Raw genomic sequence first — 17471 nt, 5'->3', positions numbered from 1 at the left:
CATGCACATTTGTGCTGAGTTCCCATCTTAGAGTAACAGCAATGAGCAAAATGTCTGCGGTTGTATATGATTCATGTTTATTGAAAAAGTATGGATTCCAGCAAACAAAGAAAGGCATGCAACGACAGAGGACAAACACATGTACAAGGTAAGCGTTTTATAATGTTGCAAACATTTTGTATCGACCTTGGGCAAATGGAAGTAGTCAGAGCTGAATTCCACAAAGCTTGGTCTCTACTCAACTCTGTTGCTGGAGTTAATCAGAGACTTCCTTCGTGGTGGAGTTGAGTTTAGTCAGCTACCTTATTCCAGGGTACAACCCCATAATCCATGGTTGTTGTTCACATGTGAGGAAATGACTGAGTTTCTAGCCTAGGCCTATGAAATCCACCTTGGATGCATATGGTTTCATTCCCAATGTGTATGAACCTGTCCAACAAAACTGTTTGTCTATATGCAACTGAAGCTAGAAAGCCTATTAATCAACACCTGTAAGGCTAATGAGGCCTTTATCGCCTATGTAGGCTAATTTGCAAGCATATTAATTTGTTTTGTTGCAATCGGGTGGCTACACAGGCTTGTAGTCTACTTGTAGAAGTTGGCACAAGAATTCCCCCCAAAAAACATTCACTGGGTGGCATTATTGAAGAATTAAAATTGCTATAGAATTATAGGCTGCAGACCGATTTCCATCGAGATGATTTACCATGGTGCGTCATTGAACCATTTATATTGAAGGAATAAATTGATATGCCTCCTATAATTGCTCATAAATGAACTTAACTTTGGAAACTATGCAGAGACAATTAAATCTATAGGCTACGCTCAAATAGCTTACACAATGTAAGTGGGGGTGACAATGTTTAGCTGATCAGATGTAGGCCTAAGAAGGCTACATGACCCGAAAAAAGCCACATTTTCATAAATCAGTCGTTGCCCACAATAATGGAATTAATAGGGCCAAACAATAATACCGCTGCAAATATCTCGCTCTTCAACTAGCCAACTTGATCTGCCTCCCCATGCCAACTCTTCTCCCCCGCCAATCCATTCTCATAAATTATTTTGAAACCTTTTGAAGTTATATGGACAATGTGGTACCAAATTGTAAAGAGCAGAGTATCTAGTTAAAAAGTGACCGGGTTTATATGGCATGTTTTGTTGGCCTAATCATTTTTCCGAATTGCAGAGATTGCTGCAATGATTTTGCATGCACCTTTGACATGAATCTTTTCCCGAAAAGGAAAACGTGTGTCCCTGCCCTAAAAACATGTTCGATTAAAGTCCGTATACTTTTTGGTCCAATTTGTTTGAAGTAAAGCATGTCCTCTCTCTAACCTGCACACACACACACACACATTTGCTAAATTGGAGATTGACAGGAAATCTATGTATTATAGGAAAATGTTTCATACTGGATTGGAGTGATGAAATTGTTTGTTATTTTACAATGGCACTGAACGTTTTCTCATTCATAAATCCATCGGCTGTTGCTGTGTATTTATTTCCCGGTTGTTTGTTCATGCATGATTCAAATGTTGTTTTGTTGTCTATAAAGCCAATGTTTCTGTGTACCCTACTTATTTGACAGTGTTGGCAAACAAATGTTGACATTTTGGCTTATATTGTAGCTATGCCCTGCATTTGTCACAATGCGAGTCTAATTTATGTGAGAAAATATGACAAATGAGGTCAACCTGTGGCCGATTTATCATCTGTCTTCCCCTATTTGTCATGCCGTTTTTTGATATAGTAGATTTACAAACGCAACTAGGGACAGTGTAAAGAGTGTGAAGAATTCCAGTTAAATTATCATCAACATGGCGGACTGACTGTAAATTGAGTCGTGGCAGCTGCACAGTCGAGAGCAAAAGTTGCCCTTAGCCCCTACGCCTCATTGCGAAACTTCAGGGATGATGTGTCGCAAAAACCCATCGCCTTGACAAACCACAACCGCAGAGCAGAAGCTTTTACTCTCGACCATTTTATTTCATTCCATTGCCGCGGAGCCCCCGAATAAAACAAAAAACTGCTATCGACACCTTAACGCGCAGAGAACGAGAGAGAAAATGGCTGTCTCTTTTAGTCTATCCAGCTTATTTTTTTATCGAGGTTTTAAAATGGGCGCATGTGACACCACCGAAGCCGATATAAATTAAATAAATTAGATATCTTACCGTTATAAGGTTCATATCTGTAGCCTAACTGTCTGGAGACCATAAGTAAAAAATGTTACCAGCCTGCCAACGGAAAAAACCCAACCCATTTTGTTAAGTGTCGGCTATGTGGCAATATAACAAAACTATTAACGTTTGCTTTATTATATTACATTATTAGATCAATTCTGTTCTTGTTGCCTCCAACCATAGAGATATAGATATATTGTATAATAGTGTTCTAATTCTACAGCCCTATCCGCGAGAGCGGTGATCTCTTTTGGCAGTCTATTTCAGTCATCTCAGAATGTTCACAACTTTGTTGTTTTTTGCAACCAATGTCACTTCATTTAGGCCTATACATTCCATTCTCTGTGAATTGTTCCTATAGGAATTATATTGTTCTAAATTATGTTTGGAAACGTTTGACATTATGAATATGCTAGTCTATAGTAACGCGTTGGGTCTTGTGGATTTAATTTTGTACCATTGTTTCTTTTCACAGATACATTGGCTGGCCCTGTAATTTATACAATTAAGCTCTATCGAAACAAACAGAAGTTGCCGATGCCTCTTTCTCTCCCTCTGCGCACACATTCCACATCCCTCCTCCTTATCAGCAAAAAGTGTAACCTTGAACTTTTGTGTTGGCAATATTGTGTGCACGGCAATGTGATCTCGGTTAGAGGCCTAATGAAAATAGCTTGAAGGTCTTGGTTATAGATGTGACGTCCTTTAATGACCAACTGGATGAAAATAAAGGTGACATTTTAATTATGTCCGATGCAAAATGTGACAGATGTTGGCCAAGCTTTTAGACAACTAGCCCCAAGAAGTTGTGTTGTTATGCAAATTTCACCAAAAATAATTAATAAGCACAGAGGACTTGAAATACATGATAACTGTGTGTGTGAGAGAGAGTGCGTGCGTGCGTGCGCGCTTGTGGCAATTATGTGTTCGCGTGTCTGCATAGGAGAGGATAAATTAAAATTCGTTCTTCACCTTGTGCATGATGTCCTTGCCTTTGCATGATGTTCGTTTTTTGCTTTTCTGAGCGATAGGTAATGGCGGTTGCCCAGATACGAGCGAACCAATAATCTTCTAACAGGTCGACCATGCACCCATATATGGCTGCAACCACTGCTGCACTGCAGTCGCGCAGAGACCAATGCTTACCCCATAAAAGGAGTCCCGCAGCCCGTCTTCCTCCGGTAAAGCGATGCACAAAATTCATTACTGGCATCATGTTTGCTTGTGGAAAAATACATGAGACAAAATGAAAAACCTAATGTAAATGCATATGACGAATAATAACACGAGGGACGGTACAATATCCCATCTAGCCTATTTTCTGCATGTCTTCTTTGTCCTGTACTGCTGCTATCTCAACAGGGATTTTGAGAGCATTTACATTAGGAAATTGCTTGTAATTGACTAGATGTTGATGTGTCTGCATGGGTGCCGTCATGGGCCTAATTGATATCATAACAAACAATGCAATAACATGCATTAATTGGCAAAGAGGGGGTCCTTTGTTTCAACCACATCCATTGTAGTTTATCCATTGCAGCCTGTCAGCGCAATATTGCCATTAGCCTATTGTGATTTCCAATGCATCAAGATTGACCTATAGGCGTGTAATTAAGCAATGAAGAGTATATTTCGTGGCTTAGGCATGCAGTCAGTATTTGAAATTTGCTTTGTGTATGGACTGTATGGACCTGCATGTCTCTTAGCTTTAGGGTGGCCCGCTATAAATTTAAATCGACATGCATGCTACACTGAAACAACCATTAGTCTATCTCAGTTAGGTCGTTCAATTATATATAAGGCCTGCTCTTCTCTCCATTCTTGTCGAGGAATCGGAAAATGGTATTTAAGTATGGCTTATTAGTCAAGATCAGATGATTTGAAATAGATTATGGCTGGGTCTATCAGGGAAACAATGTTATCATAGCCCTATATGAGTTTTCTCCTAAACGAGTTACTCATGGGGGCCAAATGATCCCAGAGAGTAAAAGCCTATAGTCTAGAAGTATAAACTGAAGGCTTTCGTGATCTTTGCATGCTTTTACAATGCAAACGTCTTGAAATGAGACAATGCCAATACCAAAGTTGTAGAAAACTTTGTTGCTCTTCACATGTGCAAATAAACTTTGATCATAATAAAGGCCGACATCTGAGACATATTTTAATCAATATACTTTTTATCAAATGGTTGTGCGTCCATCTCAACTCATGTGTTGGCCTTAACAGCAATATTATCCGATTGATTAGCCTATCTGATATAGTTGTATTTATATGACTAGGCATAGATCAACCTAATTAGGAAATCATCATTCGTATGAGCCTATATTCTTAAATGGAAGGATGTTTGTGTTAAATGAATGCCTTTTTGTTCGTGGAATTTAGTTCAAAATGTAGGTCTGTAATCTTGTATGAAAATCAATCTGAACTTTTAGAGTCTGTTTTCTTTAAGGGGACTTGGTGATGAGGTCTGAATTAATATGAAGTTTCAAGAGCATAGGGATATGTTATTTTTAGTCCTCAATTAAATATATTTGCGAATGATTTGTAGATGTGTGATCAGCCAAATAGCTGTCAGATTAAGAAAATCAGTTTATCGGTCAATTGCACACAAGGTCCAACCGAAATGTGACTTCTGCTTTTAACCCAAACCGTTCATATAAGCCTACAGGTTTTGTGGAAAGGTGCAGGGGGCTGCCACAACTGGGCGCCCGGGGAGCTATTGTTGTGAGAGGTTAAGTGCCTTGCTCAAGGATACAACAGCAGGCAATGGAATCTAGGATTTGATAGGCCTACCAGCAAACCTCCGGTTGCCAGCTCACTTCCCACCAGACCCGGGATTCTAACTGTCAACACTCCGGTTGCTTGCTCGCCTCTAACCACTAGGCTACCTGCCGCCAATCAATTGGTGTCGTGAGTTTAACCTTTAGTTGAATGCACTGCAAATGAATATTTAGACAAATTAATGCTCCGACAAAAAAAAAAATCGAATGGAAAGTTTGACAATAATCCAACACGCGGAACATTATTGAAATTGACCTTTTCTGATCCGACAAGTCTCATGAAGCTGTTAATTTGAATCTGTGCTATAATACCATATTAATTTTATTTTAGAGAAATAATATTGAAATAGTAATGATAATACAGATAATAACAATAATAATAATATGATCATTATTATTAGTATTAATAAATAAACAATTAAAATAAATATGTAGGTCTATCCAATTAAAAATAACGATAAATACAAGGATATTATTATTATTATTATTTTATCTATTTTGGTCTGACAAACCTGTCTTTCTTGTACATATGGCCTATATATTCCACATATTCCTTCAGTTGTTCCTCTAACGTGGATAAACGCAGTAGGCCTGGCTGACTGATTTATGCTGTGTAAACAACAGGATTTATCACACATGTGTCTAATTATTTGAGCAGATCGTAATTAAAGTATGCAAATTATTTAAAGCACTTATTTCAAGTCAGCGAACTCATTTTCCAAGGCTGAATTATTAGAGACCGCAACTCACGAGATTTTATGGTTCGTTTTAAGTGACGGGTTCGTGGAAATTATAGACCTAAATATATCCCTTGTTGAGTGGTTGTGCTATGATCACTTGGTGTTGTGAGTTGAACATATTTTTGCTTAATTGAGGCCCATGCATAGGCCTACAAACTCTATTCTAAGCTTTTGTTTTTCTATATGAAGCCTAGCCCTTCTCAACTAATTAGACTGCATAGGCCTACTTCCATACCCTAACTCAAACAATAGGCCAATTTCTGTTTCGCTCAACTTTTAATAGGCTATAATTACAATATTTTCCCGATTGGTCTAAAGTTTATGTTCAGGTTAATTCATTTTATTTGAGGTCCTTACCTAACAATTTGATGGCAATAGCCTACTCAAACACTTTAAAGGCTATAAATTAGGTAAATACTTACGACTAAGCTAAAGGTGCAATGTGTTCTCTGACGCCCACATTTAGACATCTTCGATTGTGTTCGTTGAATGGAGTCAAACGTGTATGGAAACTGTAGCTTAGGTTTAAACGAATATCCTACTGAATGGAGACTATAATTGACACCATTTATTGCGCGAGAAAAATACAAAACACCCATGACGCTGCTTGTAGGGATCAAGAGAACTGGAATAAGGATAAACTATTGCACATGAATGTGATCTATAGTCTATGTTCTATTTAGACATAGGGCATTTCCTTTAGGCCTATATTGTCTCCTAGTCTCTTCATACAATTGACCTTACCATGACTGTAAACTATTGATTAGGAGCACTTTAAACTGAAATATTGTGTGACAGTTCAGTTGATAACTGAAATGTGCACACATTCAATCTGCTTTCCTTCACCTCTTTGGCGTATTACATTTGAGGAACGTTGCTCCCATTGTTCATTTCTTTTCATTCTGCACATGTTCTGCGTTATATATCTGGCGACATATGTTTTTAAAGATCTCCGATTAATCCGAGTAATTGATCCACCGCGCTAATGCCACCATTTTCCCCTTAAGAATTTCCAGAAGTGGACGCTCCTCCTACTCACCTAGCAACCGCGGGCACGTAGCAACGGGTAACCCAATGGGCTTACTCTAAATGCTTCCACCGACTGCGGTTCCTAGGCAACACATATTTTTTTTGATGACGTCTTTTCTGTGCAGGAGTATTATGGGCTGCCTGGAATTCACTCCGCGAGACAGGGGAGAAAAATATCTAGCGTTCACCACCAAGCTTTAGCTAACGGTAGCTGGATTGAAGTAAACATGGAGCTGTCTGCAGTTGGGGAACGGGTTTTCGCAGCCGAATCTATCATCAAACGGCGAATAAGGAGAGTATGTGAAACACATTTCCCTAACATGCATAATATACTTTGACGCGCTACTGCAGTTCCCTAACTAAGCGTTCTTTTTCTATTTCTGATGACACGCAGGGTCGAATGGAATACCTTGTGAAATGGAAGGGCTGGTCACCGAAGTAAGTTGCGTTTAATTTAATGCTAGAGAACCTTGCTTCTACATCGATGTTGCTGGCTGCTAGCTGTAGTGTTCGCTTGCTAGCTAGGTGGCATCTGCTAGTGACAAAGTCAGCGCAGCACGCTGGCAGTGTTAGCAAGCTAGCTAACGTTAGCCCGTATCTTCGCTTGCTTTCCCAATGTAGTGGAAAACCAACCTCTGTCAATTATATTTTTCTCCATAGATTTAGCACTTGGGAACCGGAGGAAAATATATTGGACTCCCGCCTCTTCGTCGCATTCGAAGAGAGGTAAATTGTATGGATATGGGCCTGTTCATGTTGTACATTCATTGCATGCAATGTTAGCTGCACAGCAAAATATAATGCATCCGTCACGCAAGTCGCCTATTGCACTTCACTCTCTTGATACTCAAAATGGGTGTCTTGCTGTTCCAGGGAGCGCGAAAGGGAACTATTTGGGCCCAAAAAGAGAGGCCCGAAACCGAAGACATTCCTGCTAAAGGTAGCTATGTTGATATGCATGCATTGTTGAAAATAATCCATCCAACACGCAATGATACTGTGGAATCTACTGAATTTAGGGCTGCATGGTTGGACACGATTTCTAGCATGTGGCATGTAAACAGACCACAGTCTCCACCCACTGTGTATCCACAGGTTCTTCATCTGGTTAATATATAGCAGTTGTTGCACTAACCTAAATATGCAAGTTTGAAGGATCCCACGTGTCAAGTTTTCCCATGAGAATCACCTTTTTTTCTACCGGTATTAACGGAAACATTATATTTAGTGCTAGATGTGTATTTGTGTAAGTGTGAATGTGTATTTAGGGAGACTAATTAGTTAGGCTGGTGCTAATAGACCTTAATACGTTTTTTTTTTAAACGAATCATGGTAAATTGGTTGGATTGACAGGTAGCCAAATTGATCAATAAACATGCCAGGTTAATTGTTTATATTTCGAAATGAACTCAATTTAGGCCTACACGTGTGGAATATAAAATGTGCTTATAAAAGCGAGGGTTCGTCTATTCGGGTGTGCATCGATTATTCGGCACGGTTAAAAGTTAGCACGTTTTGACGTGTAATCATCAGTAAAGCAATCGTTACAGCTAAGACCAAAAGTTTGCATGGGACTGGTTTTAAATGAAATCTTAAAATCTGAAGACGTCATCAAACGAATGCGCGTGTCTTTTCACGAGAGCCGATTATTTAGAGTGCAGGTTTTCTCGCAGGCCTGTAAATGGCTGTTTTCAAACTGAGCTGCAAAGACATGTCTAACAAGTAACTATTGTGAAAGTGTAAAAGTGCTAGCAAACTGGTGTAGCCTGTAAATTCTTCAGGGGATATAATGAGAAGTAAAGATTTTGTCTACTGTCTTCATTTATAATTGTGTACATGTATTGTTGCAATTATACTCTTTGTTATAAAAATTGTTTTGCTAATTGCAAGAGCGCATTTATTAAGCCATTATAAAGCGGCTGGCATACTCTTAGTATATATCTATAATGACAAATAAAGAGTATCCTCAACTGACATTTTAAATTCGTCTTTATGAAAGAGAACATTATACCCACTGAAATTGGAGAAGTGGAAAACATTTCCCATATTGCCATCGGCAATAGCCTACTTTCAATTTTCCATCTTTGTTGATAAGATTTTCCCCTGTTCAAAAGTGTTTCTTCTCTGGTTTCCTTCCCCGTTTAGGCACAAGCTAAAGCTAAAGCCAAATTGTACGGGTTCAGGAACGATGCGGTCCGGGGGATACGCGTCACCTACCCGACCCCAGAGCCTGTCATCACCCCCAGAGCGCGAGAGGGGCTGAGGGCCGTGGTCCCCACCATCTTCCCACCCAGCACTGTCAACAGGGGCGAGAGTGTGCGGGTCAGGCCCCCAGAACCGGTCCGAGAGCACCGTCAACCAGTCTTCCAGAGGCCCCCAGGCCCCGATGGCTTTGTGATTGTCCCCAAGAAGAGAGGGCCCAAACCCAAGCTGCGATTTAAGGACAATCCCTTCAACGCTCCTCCCGCCGCCCTGTCGCCCCCCAAGAGGAGGGCAGAGGAGCAGGCGACATACGGCCCACTCAAATTGGCCAAGTTGGGCCTGTCCGGTGGTGAAGAGAGGGGGTCTGAGATGAGGGGGATTAAACTAGCCCACAGGCACCAGGAGGAGCTGGGTGGTTATCCCCACAAGCAAATTAGGCCTGTGGCTAGTGGGAGCACACAGCAGCACTGTGGCCCAGACAGGGGCATGTTGCACTCACACAGAATAGGCTCAGACTCCCAGGCCTGCAGGACTAAAGAGTGCCCCTCAAACTACTTATCCCCTCCCCAACTAAAGCACCTATCCAAAAAGAATGTGCATCAACCCAGCGAAGAGCTTCCACAGAGGGGGAAACCTTCACTCATCGCCAAAATCCCTGTGTCGCGGATCCTGGGCCAAACGGATGAGGTGACTTGGAAGCCTTGCTTGAACAACGTGGAGAAGGTTCTGGTGACTGATGTGACCACAAACTTTTTGACAGTGACTATCAGGGAGAGTAGCACAGATCAAGGATTTTTCAAAGATAAAAGATGATTTCCTCTGATTTTAATTCTCTTCAGCTCTGTCAATCTTGTACCAAATTATTTCGAAAAGTCCGTACTTTATAGTGTCATTTATCATTCAGATTTTTTATGTAATGTATAAAAGCAAATTACAGGATTGTATGTGCAGATGTGTGTGTGTGTGTATATATATATATATACTATAGTTGGAAGTCTAGTAAATGTAATGACCAAAATTAAAGGAAGTCCATTTGAAGCTAATCACCACCAGTAGGCTATTTGAATGAGTTGCATGCCTTGTGTACAGCGTTTACTTGTTTACAAATGGCTTTTAGTTTTCAGCAATCCGCTTTTAAACAAACAATATACTTTGTCAGACAGGCTATAATTATGTCAAGCTAGTTAGTACCTTTTAAATGTTAAGAGGTATAATGGGGGGGCATTTGTCATTTGATTTCACATGTCAGTGAGAAAAACAAATATGGAGAAATCCTAAACCAATTATAGTGTGAACTATATGTTCCAGGTCATGCCGTTTCAGTTTGAGGTGTAGCTTACCCTATTCATTGCAAAAGTTTATCAAGCACTTTTTTTGGAAGGTTTAATAAAAAGTGGATCATATCGATGTCTTGTTGACCTACATGTCCTCTATAAGAGTTTATATAGCCTTTACAATGCTATAGGCCAGCAGATGTCGGTCTTGTTTCCAGATTTTATCAACTGTTAATAAAAATGGGAAAGCTGCTTGATGTTTATGACGCTGTCTTTGTCGAAGAACATACGGTCTTTCTGTTGACATCTGTGTTGGACATATAAATCAAATGCTTTCAATGTAACAGGATGATCACAACCTGATGTCACAGTTTGCTTTTGAGATGCTTTCCAGTAAACTTGTTGCAATTGTCTCTGTTTCTGGTTGTCATGATTTCGACCAACTGATTTTAAGATTCCTTTCTTGCATTGGTTGTGAAAAGGACTGATGAAAGTTGCAAATGTGCTTTACAGGTTTCAGAAATATTTTGGTGACATGTTTTTTTATTTTTTATTTAGGAAGCTGCTTTAGTTCGCATGTTTCCCGTTGTCCTAATTTCAAATAACGTTGACCATATTTCGAATTTATAGACCAATTGCAGGAATAGGTTTACCTCGTCTTTGCCGTGGTTCATAATGACATTTTCTTAGCAATATTGTAGTGCCAATTATAGTAGAGAAATAGGTCCTATTTTTCGTTGAGATTAGTGCGTTTTGGCAACGGTCCACAAAGGCCTAAAGTCAAGACCTTGGTTTATATATTTTGTAATGATTCAGATTTTTTTTAAACAAATCAGGAAGCAACTCAAATGTATAGGCCTATTTGCTTTCATTAAAAATAGAATACTAATTTCACTGTCTTATTTTTATTAAAATGACAAAGATTGCTAAAAGATAAGAGTTTTATATTGAATTATATTTAAATGTAATTGTGCTGTCGTCCTGCAAACTTCACAGAAAAAAAACGTAGCCTATAATTATTTTAAATGGTTGACATTGGGCTTACATGAAGAATTTAATTGTACTTTTGCAAAAATCTCAAATCATAAACCAATACAATCCAGCGCCCATCGGTATCTGCGGAATGGACACGATGGTTATGTGGGGTCACAAGGTAGGTAGGCCTGTGTTACCAAATAGGTCATCAGAGCTAACATAGATTGCCTATTACACGTATGTTTGGCAGGGATGCATTTGCCTGACAAAAGACTCCGGTCATTTCTGTATAGGCTATGGCTTAATGTTTAATGATTAATTTGCATGATTGTTGCGGGCTTACTCTGTTTTTTTTACTTGGTTGGTTCCAGTGGCCTATTTGTACGCCTATTCGTTTTGCAGAATCATTCGATGATGGTCGCATGCCTTATGCAGATAGTAATTGAACAATCTGACTCTTGATAGGCTACAATGCAATTTCTCCAGATGAAACACACGTCGGGTGTTAGATGCTGTCATTGAATCATGGGGATATAATAGAATATAATAAAAGTTTCCAAAAAATTAGACCAAATGCATCAATAATTGTTCGATAGTTTTGGCCATCAATCAGCCCAAACATCAGCAGCACATTTCTTAAATTGCATGTAAAATGTGTGCAGGTTCAGTCGTATACGGCCATATATGGTCATTATCAGTTTAATGATATATTACGCAATGTTACAAATAATTTGCACGACGTTCACTTCGGAGAATAACTGTATTTGTTCTTGTCTGGATATATTTACTCCCTTCACACGTCCAGAACTGCGTAGGATTTAGCCTAGTGCTCCCGGCCATTCAGTTTATCTGCGATAAAGCGTTGAATACTTTGTATCAAATAATTCCCCTCTTTCCTTTCACAAGTTGTTATTCATTGTGGTCAATAGCATGCCGTTCTTCTGTAGAGCCTCCTGCGCGAGAAAGTAACAGCACTGTGCAGAGTCATACAGTGAACTCGACGGAAGGGCACTGTCTTAAATTCCCCAAACATCAGTAAACTACGATAGTAACCTCGGGTCATGTACGACCGCAACAACCGTAACCCCGGGTCAGCAGCGAGGTCAACCCACATGACTGCCCATGTCACCATGGAAAATCTTCCGCTTCACAGTTCCTCTTTCTTAGTAGTTAAAGTCTTTATTTTCTCTAAAGTCTTACCGAAGCCTGTTCAAAGTCCAGTTTCAAAACGGAAGAGACAAAAAACCACCACATTTCCATATTTTTATTTATTTGATTAGATTGTTTATTATATTATTGTTTTTTTAAACATTGTTTTACATAATACAATGTATATTTTCTCATAACTGTATCCACATATAAACGGATCATGTATGCTCTATGATGTTAACATCATTTTATATGTTTCCTGTATGCTAATGTTGCTGGAATAAGCTGATCATGCTCTTGTGGCCAGTATCTACTGATGGCCACTAATGTTCCCTGCTGAGGCTTCATCATGAAATGCATGTGACAGAGTTACACTCTGAGCTTCACCCTCATATCATTATCATGGTCATCATCATCATTGTCGTCATCACAGTTTTCAACATCCTTCTTGACGTCAACGCCTTCTGCCACACAGAAAAAGTTGTTCGCCAGAAGACAACAAAAAAAAAAGACCTAGAATCAGTTTACCCCAATTCTAACTATAACCAATCAAGAGGGAAATACAAAACTGATCAGCCAATAGGCTAATTATAGGTACTGTACATTGTGTTCAAATGTGTCCGAAATGTAGTGAAATCATGTACTTTCTGGTACTTTTTTTGTTACACAGCATTTTGATACCCTGTTCCCTACTCAAAAAGCCCCAGGGGACCCAAGCAGGCATGTTTTATGGTTGTGTTGGACAGACAGGAACCTGGGCTGTGAGGAGTCAAGGCGAGGTCACTGGGGATTAGACAGGGTGTCCGTAGTTCCTGTCACAGCGGGGGTAGCAGTGGGGGTTCAGCCAGTGTTCCAGGTTGGTCTCCTGGGCCCTCTGATCCAGAACCTGCATGTGGAGCAAGTGCTCCTATACAGAAGGAGGGAGGGAGGGAGGGAGGGAGGGAGGGGGTGAGGGAGTGAGGGAGGGAGGGAGGGAGGGGGTGAGGGAGTGAGGGAGGGAGGGGGTGAGGGAGGGAGGGAGGGGGGGGGCAAGAGTCAAAAGAGGGGGGAAGAGAGTGTGAGAGAATCATGAATGGGGTGGGCTGTTTTTTTTCTTTTTTTGGAATGAAACACACCAGGGAAAGAAAGAGTTGACAAGCAGTTTCATTGTATCACTACATATTATCTAAAGTGCTGTTAGTTTATCAAGCCATAAGCAGCTCTCATTATCATATCAAAACAGAAGAAATTACAGGGTAACTGATAAGTGAAAAATTGTAATGGATTCTTAGAAGGATGAGCACCACGCTGCATGTTTCGAATTGTGCCCCTTGCACTTTGAACCTTACCCTCATTGGCTCATCGGGGTGGCCGGGCTTCTGCCTCTTGGTCCGCAGAAGTTGCTTAGCATAGCTCTCCTTGATGATTGGGTTTGCATCTGTCGATAGAGAGACAAAGCATTTCAAGACATCAATGTCCCTTCATTTTCAAAGAGCTGACTGTGCAACATCACTGCTTGCCTACGGAGGTTGGCATTTATTGTCATAAGTTTTGCCCTGGAGGCAGCTCTGCAAAGTGGTCACTAGCTGGCAGAGCAACAAAGTCATAGTTTTGTCACACCTGGACTACTGCCCAGATGTGCGGCCATGTGCGGCAAAGAAGGACAAAGGTCAATTGCAGTTGGTCCAGTACAAAGCAGCACGTATCGCACTTCGATGTATACGGAGGGAAAGTGTCAGTGGCATGCATGTCTCCTGGCTCAAAGTTGAGGAGAGATTGACTGCATCACTCTTGGTCTGTGTGAGAGGTGTTTGATCTGTTGAAGGTACTGAACTGTCTGTTCAAGCAGTTGGCACACAGTTCGAACACCCATTGGTACAACACAAGTCATGCAACCAGAGGTCTCTTCACAGTCCCCAGGTCCAGAACAAGAGGCTGGGAAACGCACAGTATTAAATAGAGCCATGACTACATGGAACTCTCTGCCACCCCAGGTAACTTAAGCTAGCAATAAAAACCAGTTTAAAAAAAACCCAGATAAAACAACACCTTACTGCACAAAGGGAACTGTGAATCGACACAGTCATTTTATATATATTGTATTGTAATTTGCACTGTACTGTGTATTAGACCTAGAGATTGTGTGTATGTACTGATACAGTGCATTCAGAAAGTAGACCCCTTGACTTTTTCCACATTTTGTTATGTTGCAGCCTTATTCTAAAATGTATTCAATATTTTTTCCCACAGCAATCTACACACAATACCCCATAATGACAAAGCAAAAACAGGTTTTTGGATATTTTTGTCTATATAATGTCTCACACAAACCAAGTCATGAGGTCGAAGGAATTGTCCGTAGAGCTCCGAGGCATGATTGTGTCAAGGCACAGATCTGGGGAAGGGTACCAAACATTTTACTCCTCAGTAAAAGGCACATGACAGCCTGCTTGGAGTTTGCCAAAAGGCACCTAAAGACTTTCCGACCACGAGAAACAAGATTTTCTGGTCTGATGACCAAGATTGAACTCTTTGGCCTGAATGCCAAGCGTCACGTCTGGAGGAAACCTGGCACGATCCCTACTGTGAAGCATGGTGGTGGCAACATCATGCTGTGGGGTTGTTTTTCAGCGGCAGGGACTGGGAGACCAGTCAGAATCTAGGCATAGCTGAACGGAGCAAAGTACAGAGAGATCCTTGATGGAAACCTGCTCCAGAGCGCTCAGTACCTTAGACTAGGGTGAAGGTTCACCTTCCAACAGGACAACAACCCTAAGCACACGGCCAAGACAAAGCAGGAGTGGCTTCGGGACAAGTCTCTGAATGTCCTTCAGTGGCCCAGCCAGAGCCCAGACTTGAACCCGATCGAACATCTCCGGATGTGGAAAAAGTCAAGAGGTCTGAATACTTTCCAAAGGCACTGCATGTAGGCTATGTGTGACGTTGTAAATGTATGTATTTCAGTCCTTGACTAATAATGTTCTGTACTATGTATAATGTCATGTTTCATGTGAACCCCAGGAAGAATAGCTGATGCTTTTGGAGCAGCTAAGGAGGATCTTAATAAATACCAAATACCCCCCCAAAATTGGATTTTAAACATAACCTTAACCTTAACCTTATCCACACCGCTAACCCTAACCTTAAATTAAGACATTCATTTTTATGATATAGCCAAGTTTGACTTTGTAGCTGGCCCATCTAGCGGAAAATTGCTCAGTTCTGCCTCCAGGGCAAGATTCATGACAATGAACGTCAACCTTAATTTGTCTACATCTATCTCAAACGAGAATGTTGCAGCAAATCAGTGACATAGGATACTCTATAGGGAATACGGTGTGATTTGAGATGCAACCCTAGTCTCATAGAGCTCTGTCTCTGTCTGTCCCCCAGCAGCAGCAGAATATCATTAGGAGGTTGTTTTTTGGTGGAGCAACAAAGTAGCCATTCATTTCCCCCACTCTCCAGAGAGCCAGGCCAGCCCGTGGAGCACGTGACCCCCAAAGACCAACCTGTGAGGGGGTATGAAAATGAACCTGGCTGGCTCTGTCAACAGCGCCAGGCACACACAGCGACGTGGCAAAGCACCACCCAGGGCTCATGCAGGCTTTTTGCAATGATTTTGAAACGGCATTGATAAGAGTTTAAAAATGGAAGTACATGATATATTGTAAAAGGGGGCAGATCAATACAATATTTAAATGAGCTAACGGCATTGCAGTTAAAACAACTCTGTCATATTTGTTTTGTTTTACATGAACAATTATTTGTTTTGCTTATTTTTCATATTTTCATGCAATAGCTTCATACAACAGAAATTTATTCAGTTTCATATTTACTAGTTACAATGACGCAACACAATATTTGCTTTTCTGTGCACGACCGAATTGCATTTTTATTTTGTAAGTTTAATTATGAAGCAATTACTTTTCTTTATGCATGTAATTATTTGAGCATATAAAGTACTGCATGAATTACTACTTAACAACTGCATAATCATATTTTCTTTAAAACAACATTTCTATTGCATTAACATTTAGAAAAAAATGCAAAGATAAACTTTTTATCAGAGACCTTCACAAGCTACCAAAAGGTGAATTAATACATTTTTCTAAAGGCAATTTACCTCTTCAAAATGAGCCTACCTGCTGTGTAGATGGTCAAGAGGACCAGACAGAGGGAAAATGCCACAAACTTCTTCATCTTGGTCTCAGCTCTCCTGCCTGGCTACTTCTGCACTGAGACCCCAGTCCGTAGGAGATGAGGGGGTAAATTCTCCTCTTATACGTCACCGATCACCTCCCCAATCCAAATATCACAAAACTGGGTCACATAACTGTGAAAACATCTGTTGAGTGTCAATGTGCCTGCTGTTCTGGCATGAGACGTGTATTTATTTGTATATTTATTTGGTGGTGATTATAGCATGCAATGTACTTGTTTTTTCATCAGTTTGAACTTTGCTAGCGTACTCAAATATATTTTTCTTCTAGCACGAATTACATCTGTATCCAGTTGCAGTTTTAGTGTTATGATTTCAAATTTGCAATGCTGATTCTATCCACTTGATGGCGCGCAAAACTCATTTTATACAGAGATCATTTGTTAAGGAATAATGGTTGTGTTTTTCGCAAGGCAGTGTTTTTTTAAAGGCTATATTCTGTTTTGTTCTTGGTTTCCCGGAAACTAAGCCATACGCCTTATCGGCCTTGGGTCACACTTTTTTTTACGGCACTTCAATACAAAGTTATTTCCGTAGCAGGTTAGGAGAGCATTTTCGCTAACCATAACCCTTGTCCTAACCTTAACCTCAGAATCCTAACCTCCTTCGCAAATTCTCCTAACCTGCTTCAGTATCGAAGTGCAGTAAAAACATTGTTTTGGTCTTATCACTGTTTGGATTTGGAAGGTTTTTTGACAGCGTGCCTCGTTTTTAACAGTCATTCCAGCCAAATGTAATGTAATAAAGTTCTTGTTCAACTTCTTTCTATCATCATGTAGAAATGCCCAAATAATGTGTCTGTTTTTCCTAAATATAAGATTTAAGAAATTACGGGTAACTTCCTATAGGCCTAGTAACCTATCAGTGAATGTGAAGCTCTGTCTGCGTTTATAATATAATTATGTTATGTAGATGTGCCTTGATGCCTTTGAGGC

General features: G+C 40.3%; 2 protein-coding genes across 2 annotated transcripts; one reads left to right on the top strand and one right to left on the bottom strand.

Annotated features, from left to right (window-relative positions):
* Window positions 1-6875: 6875 nt before the first annotated feature.
* LOC139423846 (chromobox protein homolog 8-like) lies at window positions 6876-10628 on the top strand. The gene is made up of 5 exons (XM_071175486.1): window positions 6876-7031; window positions 7130-7173; window positions 7396-7461; window positions 7609-7675; window positions 8881-10628. Exons 1-5 carry the CDS (start codon window positions 6963-6965, stop codon window positions 9748-9750), a joined length of 1116 nt encoding a protein of 371 aa, XP_071031587.1. The 5' UTR covers window positions 6876-6962; the 3' UTR covers window positions 9751-10628.
* A 1819-nt stretch (window positions 10629-12447) lies between these two features.
* On the bottom strand, window positions 12448-16558 carry LOC139423845 (uncharacterized protein C17orf67 homolog). Its single transcript, XM_071175485.1, has 3 exons — window positions 16460-16558; window positions 13664-13752; window positions 12448-13242 (listed from the first exon to the last, which is right to left on the bottom strand). Exons 1-3 carry the CDS (start codon window positions 16515-16517, stop codon window positions 13126-13128), a joined length of 264 nt encoding a protein of 87 aa, XP_071031586.1. The 5' UTR covers window positions 16518-16558; the 3' UTR covers window positions 12448-13125.
* Window positions 16559-17471: the final 913 nt, after the last annotated feature.

Source organism: Oncorhynchus clarkii, chromosome 13, assembly GCF_045791955.1.
Source record: "Oncorhynchus clarkii lewisi isolate Uvic-CL-2024 chromosome 13, UVic_Ocla_1.0, whole genome shotgun sequence".
NCBI lineage: Eukaryota > Metazoa > Chordata > Actinopteri > Salmoniformes > Salmonidae > Oncorhynchus > Oncorhynchus clarkii.
The sequence above is the reverse complement of the archived record's forward strand: the minus strand, read 5'-3'. Positions and strand labels throughout refer to the sequence as shown.

What these genes read in the sequence shown, in the direction of transcription:
- LOC139423846 (XM_071175486.1), top strand. Translation starts at nt 6,963, where the DNA reads ATGGAGCTGTCTGCAGTTGGGGAACGGGTTTTCGCAGCCGAATCTATC. An exon ending in TGGAAGGGCTGGTCACCGAA is followed by an intron (nt 7,174 to 7,395) that starts GTAAGTTGCGTT and finishes TTTTCTCCATAG; the next exon opens with ATTTAGCACTTGGGAACCGG. An exon ending in TTCGTCGCATTCGAAGAGAG is followed by an intron (nt 7,462 to 7,608) that starts GTAAATTGTATG and finishes TTGCTGTTCCAG; the next exon opens with GGAGCGCGAAAGGGAACTAT.
- LOC139423845 (XM_071175485.1), bottom strand. Translation starts at nt 16,517, where the DNA reads ATGAAGAAGTTTGTGGCATTTTCCCTCTGTCTGGTCCTCTTGACCATC. An exon ending in CTTGACCATCTACACAGCAG is followed by an intron (nt 13,753 to 16,459) that starts GTAGGCTCATTT and finishes CTCTATCGACAG; the next exon opens with ATGCAAACCCAATCATCAAG. An exon ending in ACCCCGATGAGCCAATGAGG is followed by an intron (nt 13,243 to 13,663) that starts GTAAGGTTCAAA and finishes CCTTCTGTATAG; the next exon opens with GAGCACTTGCTCCACATGCA.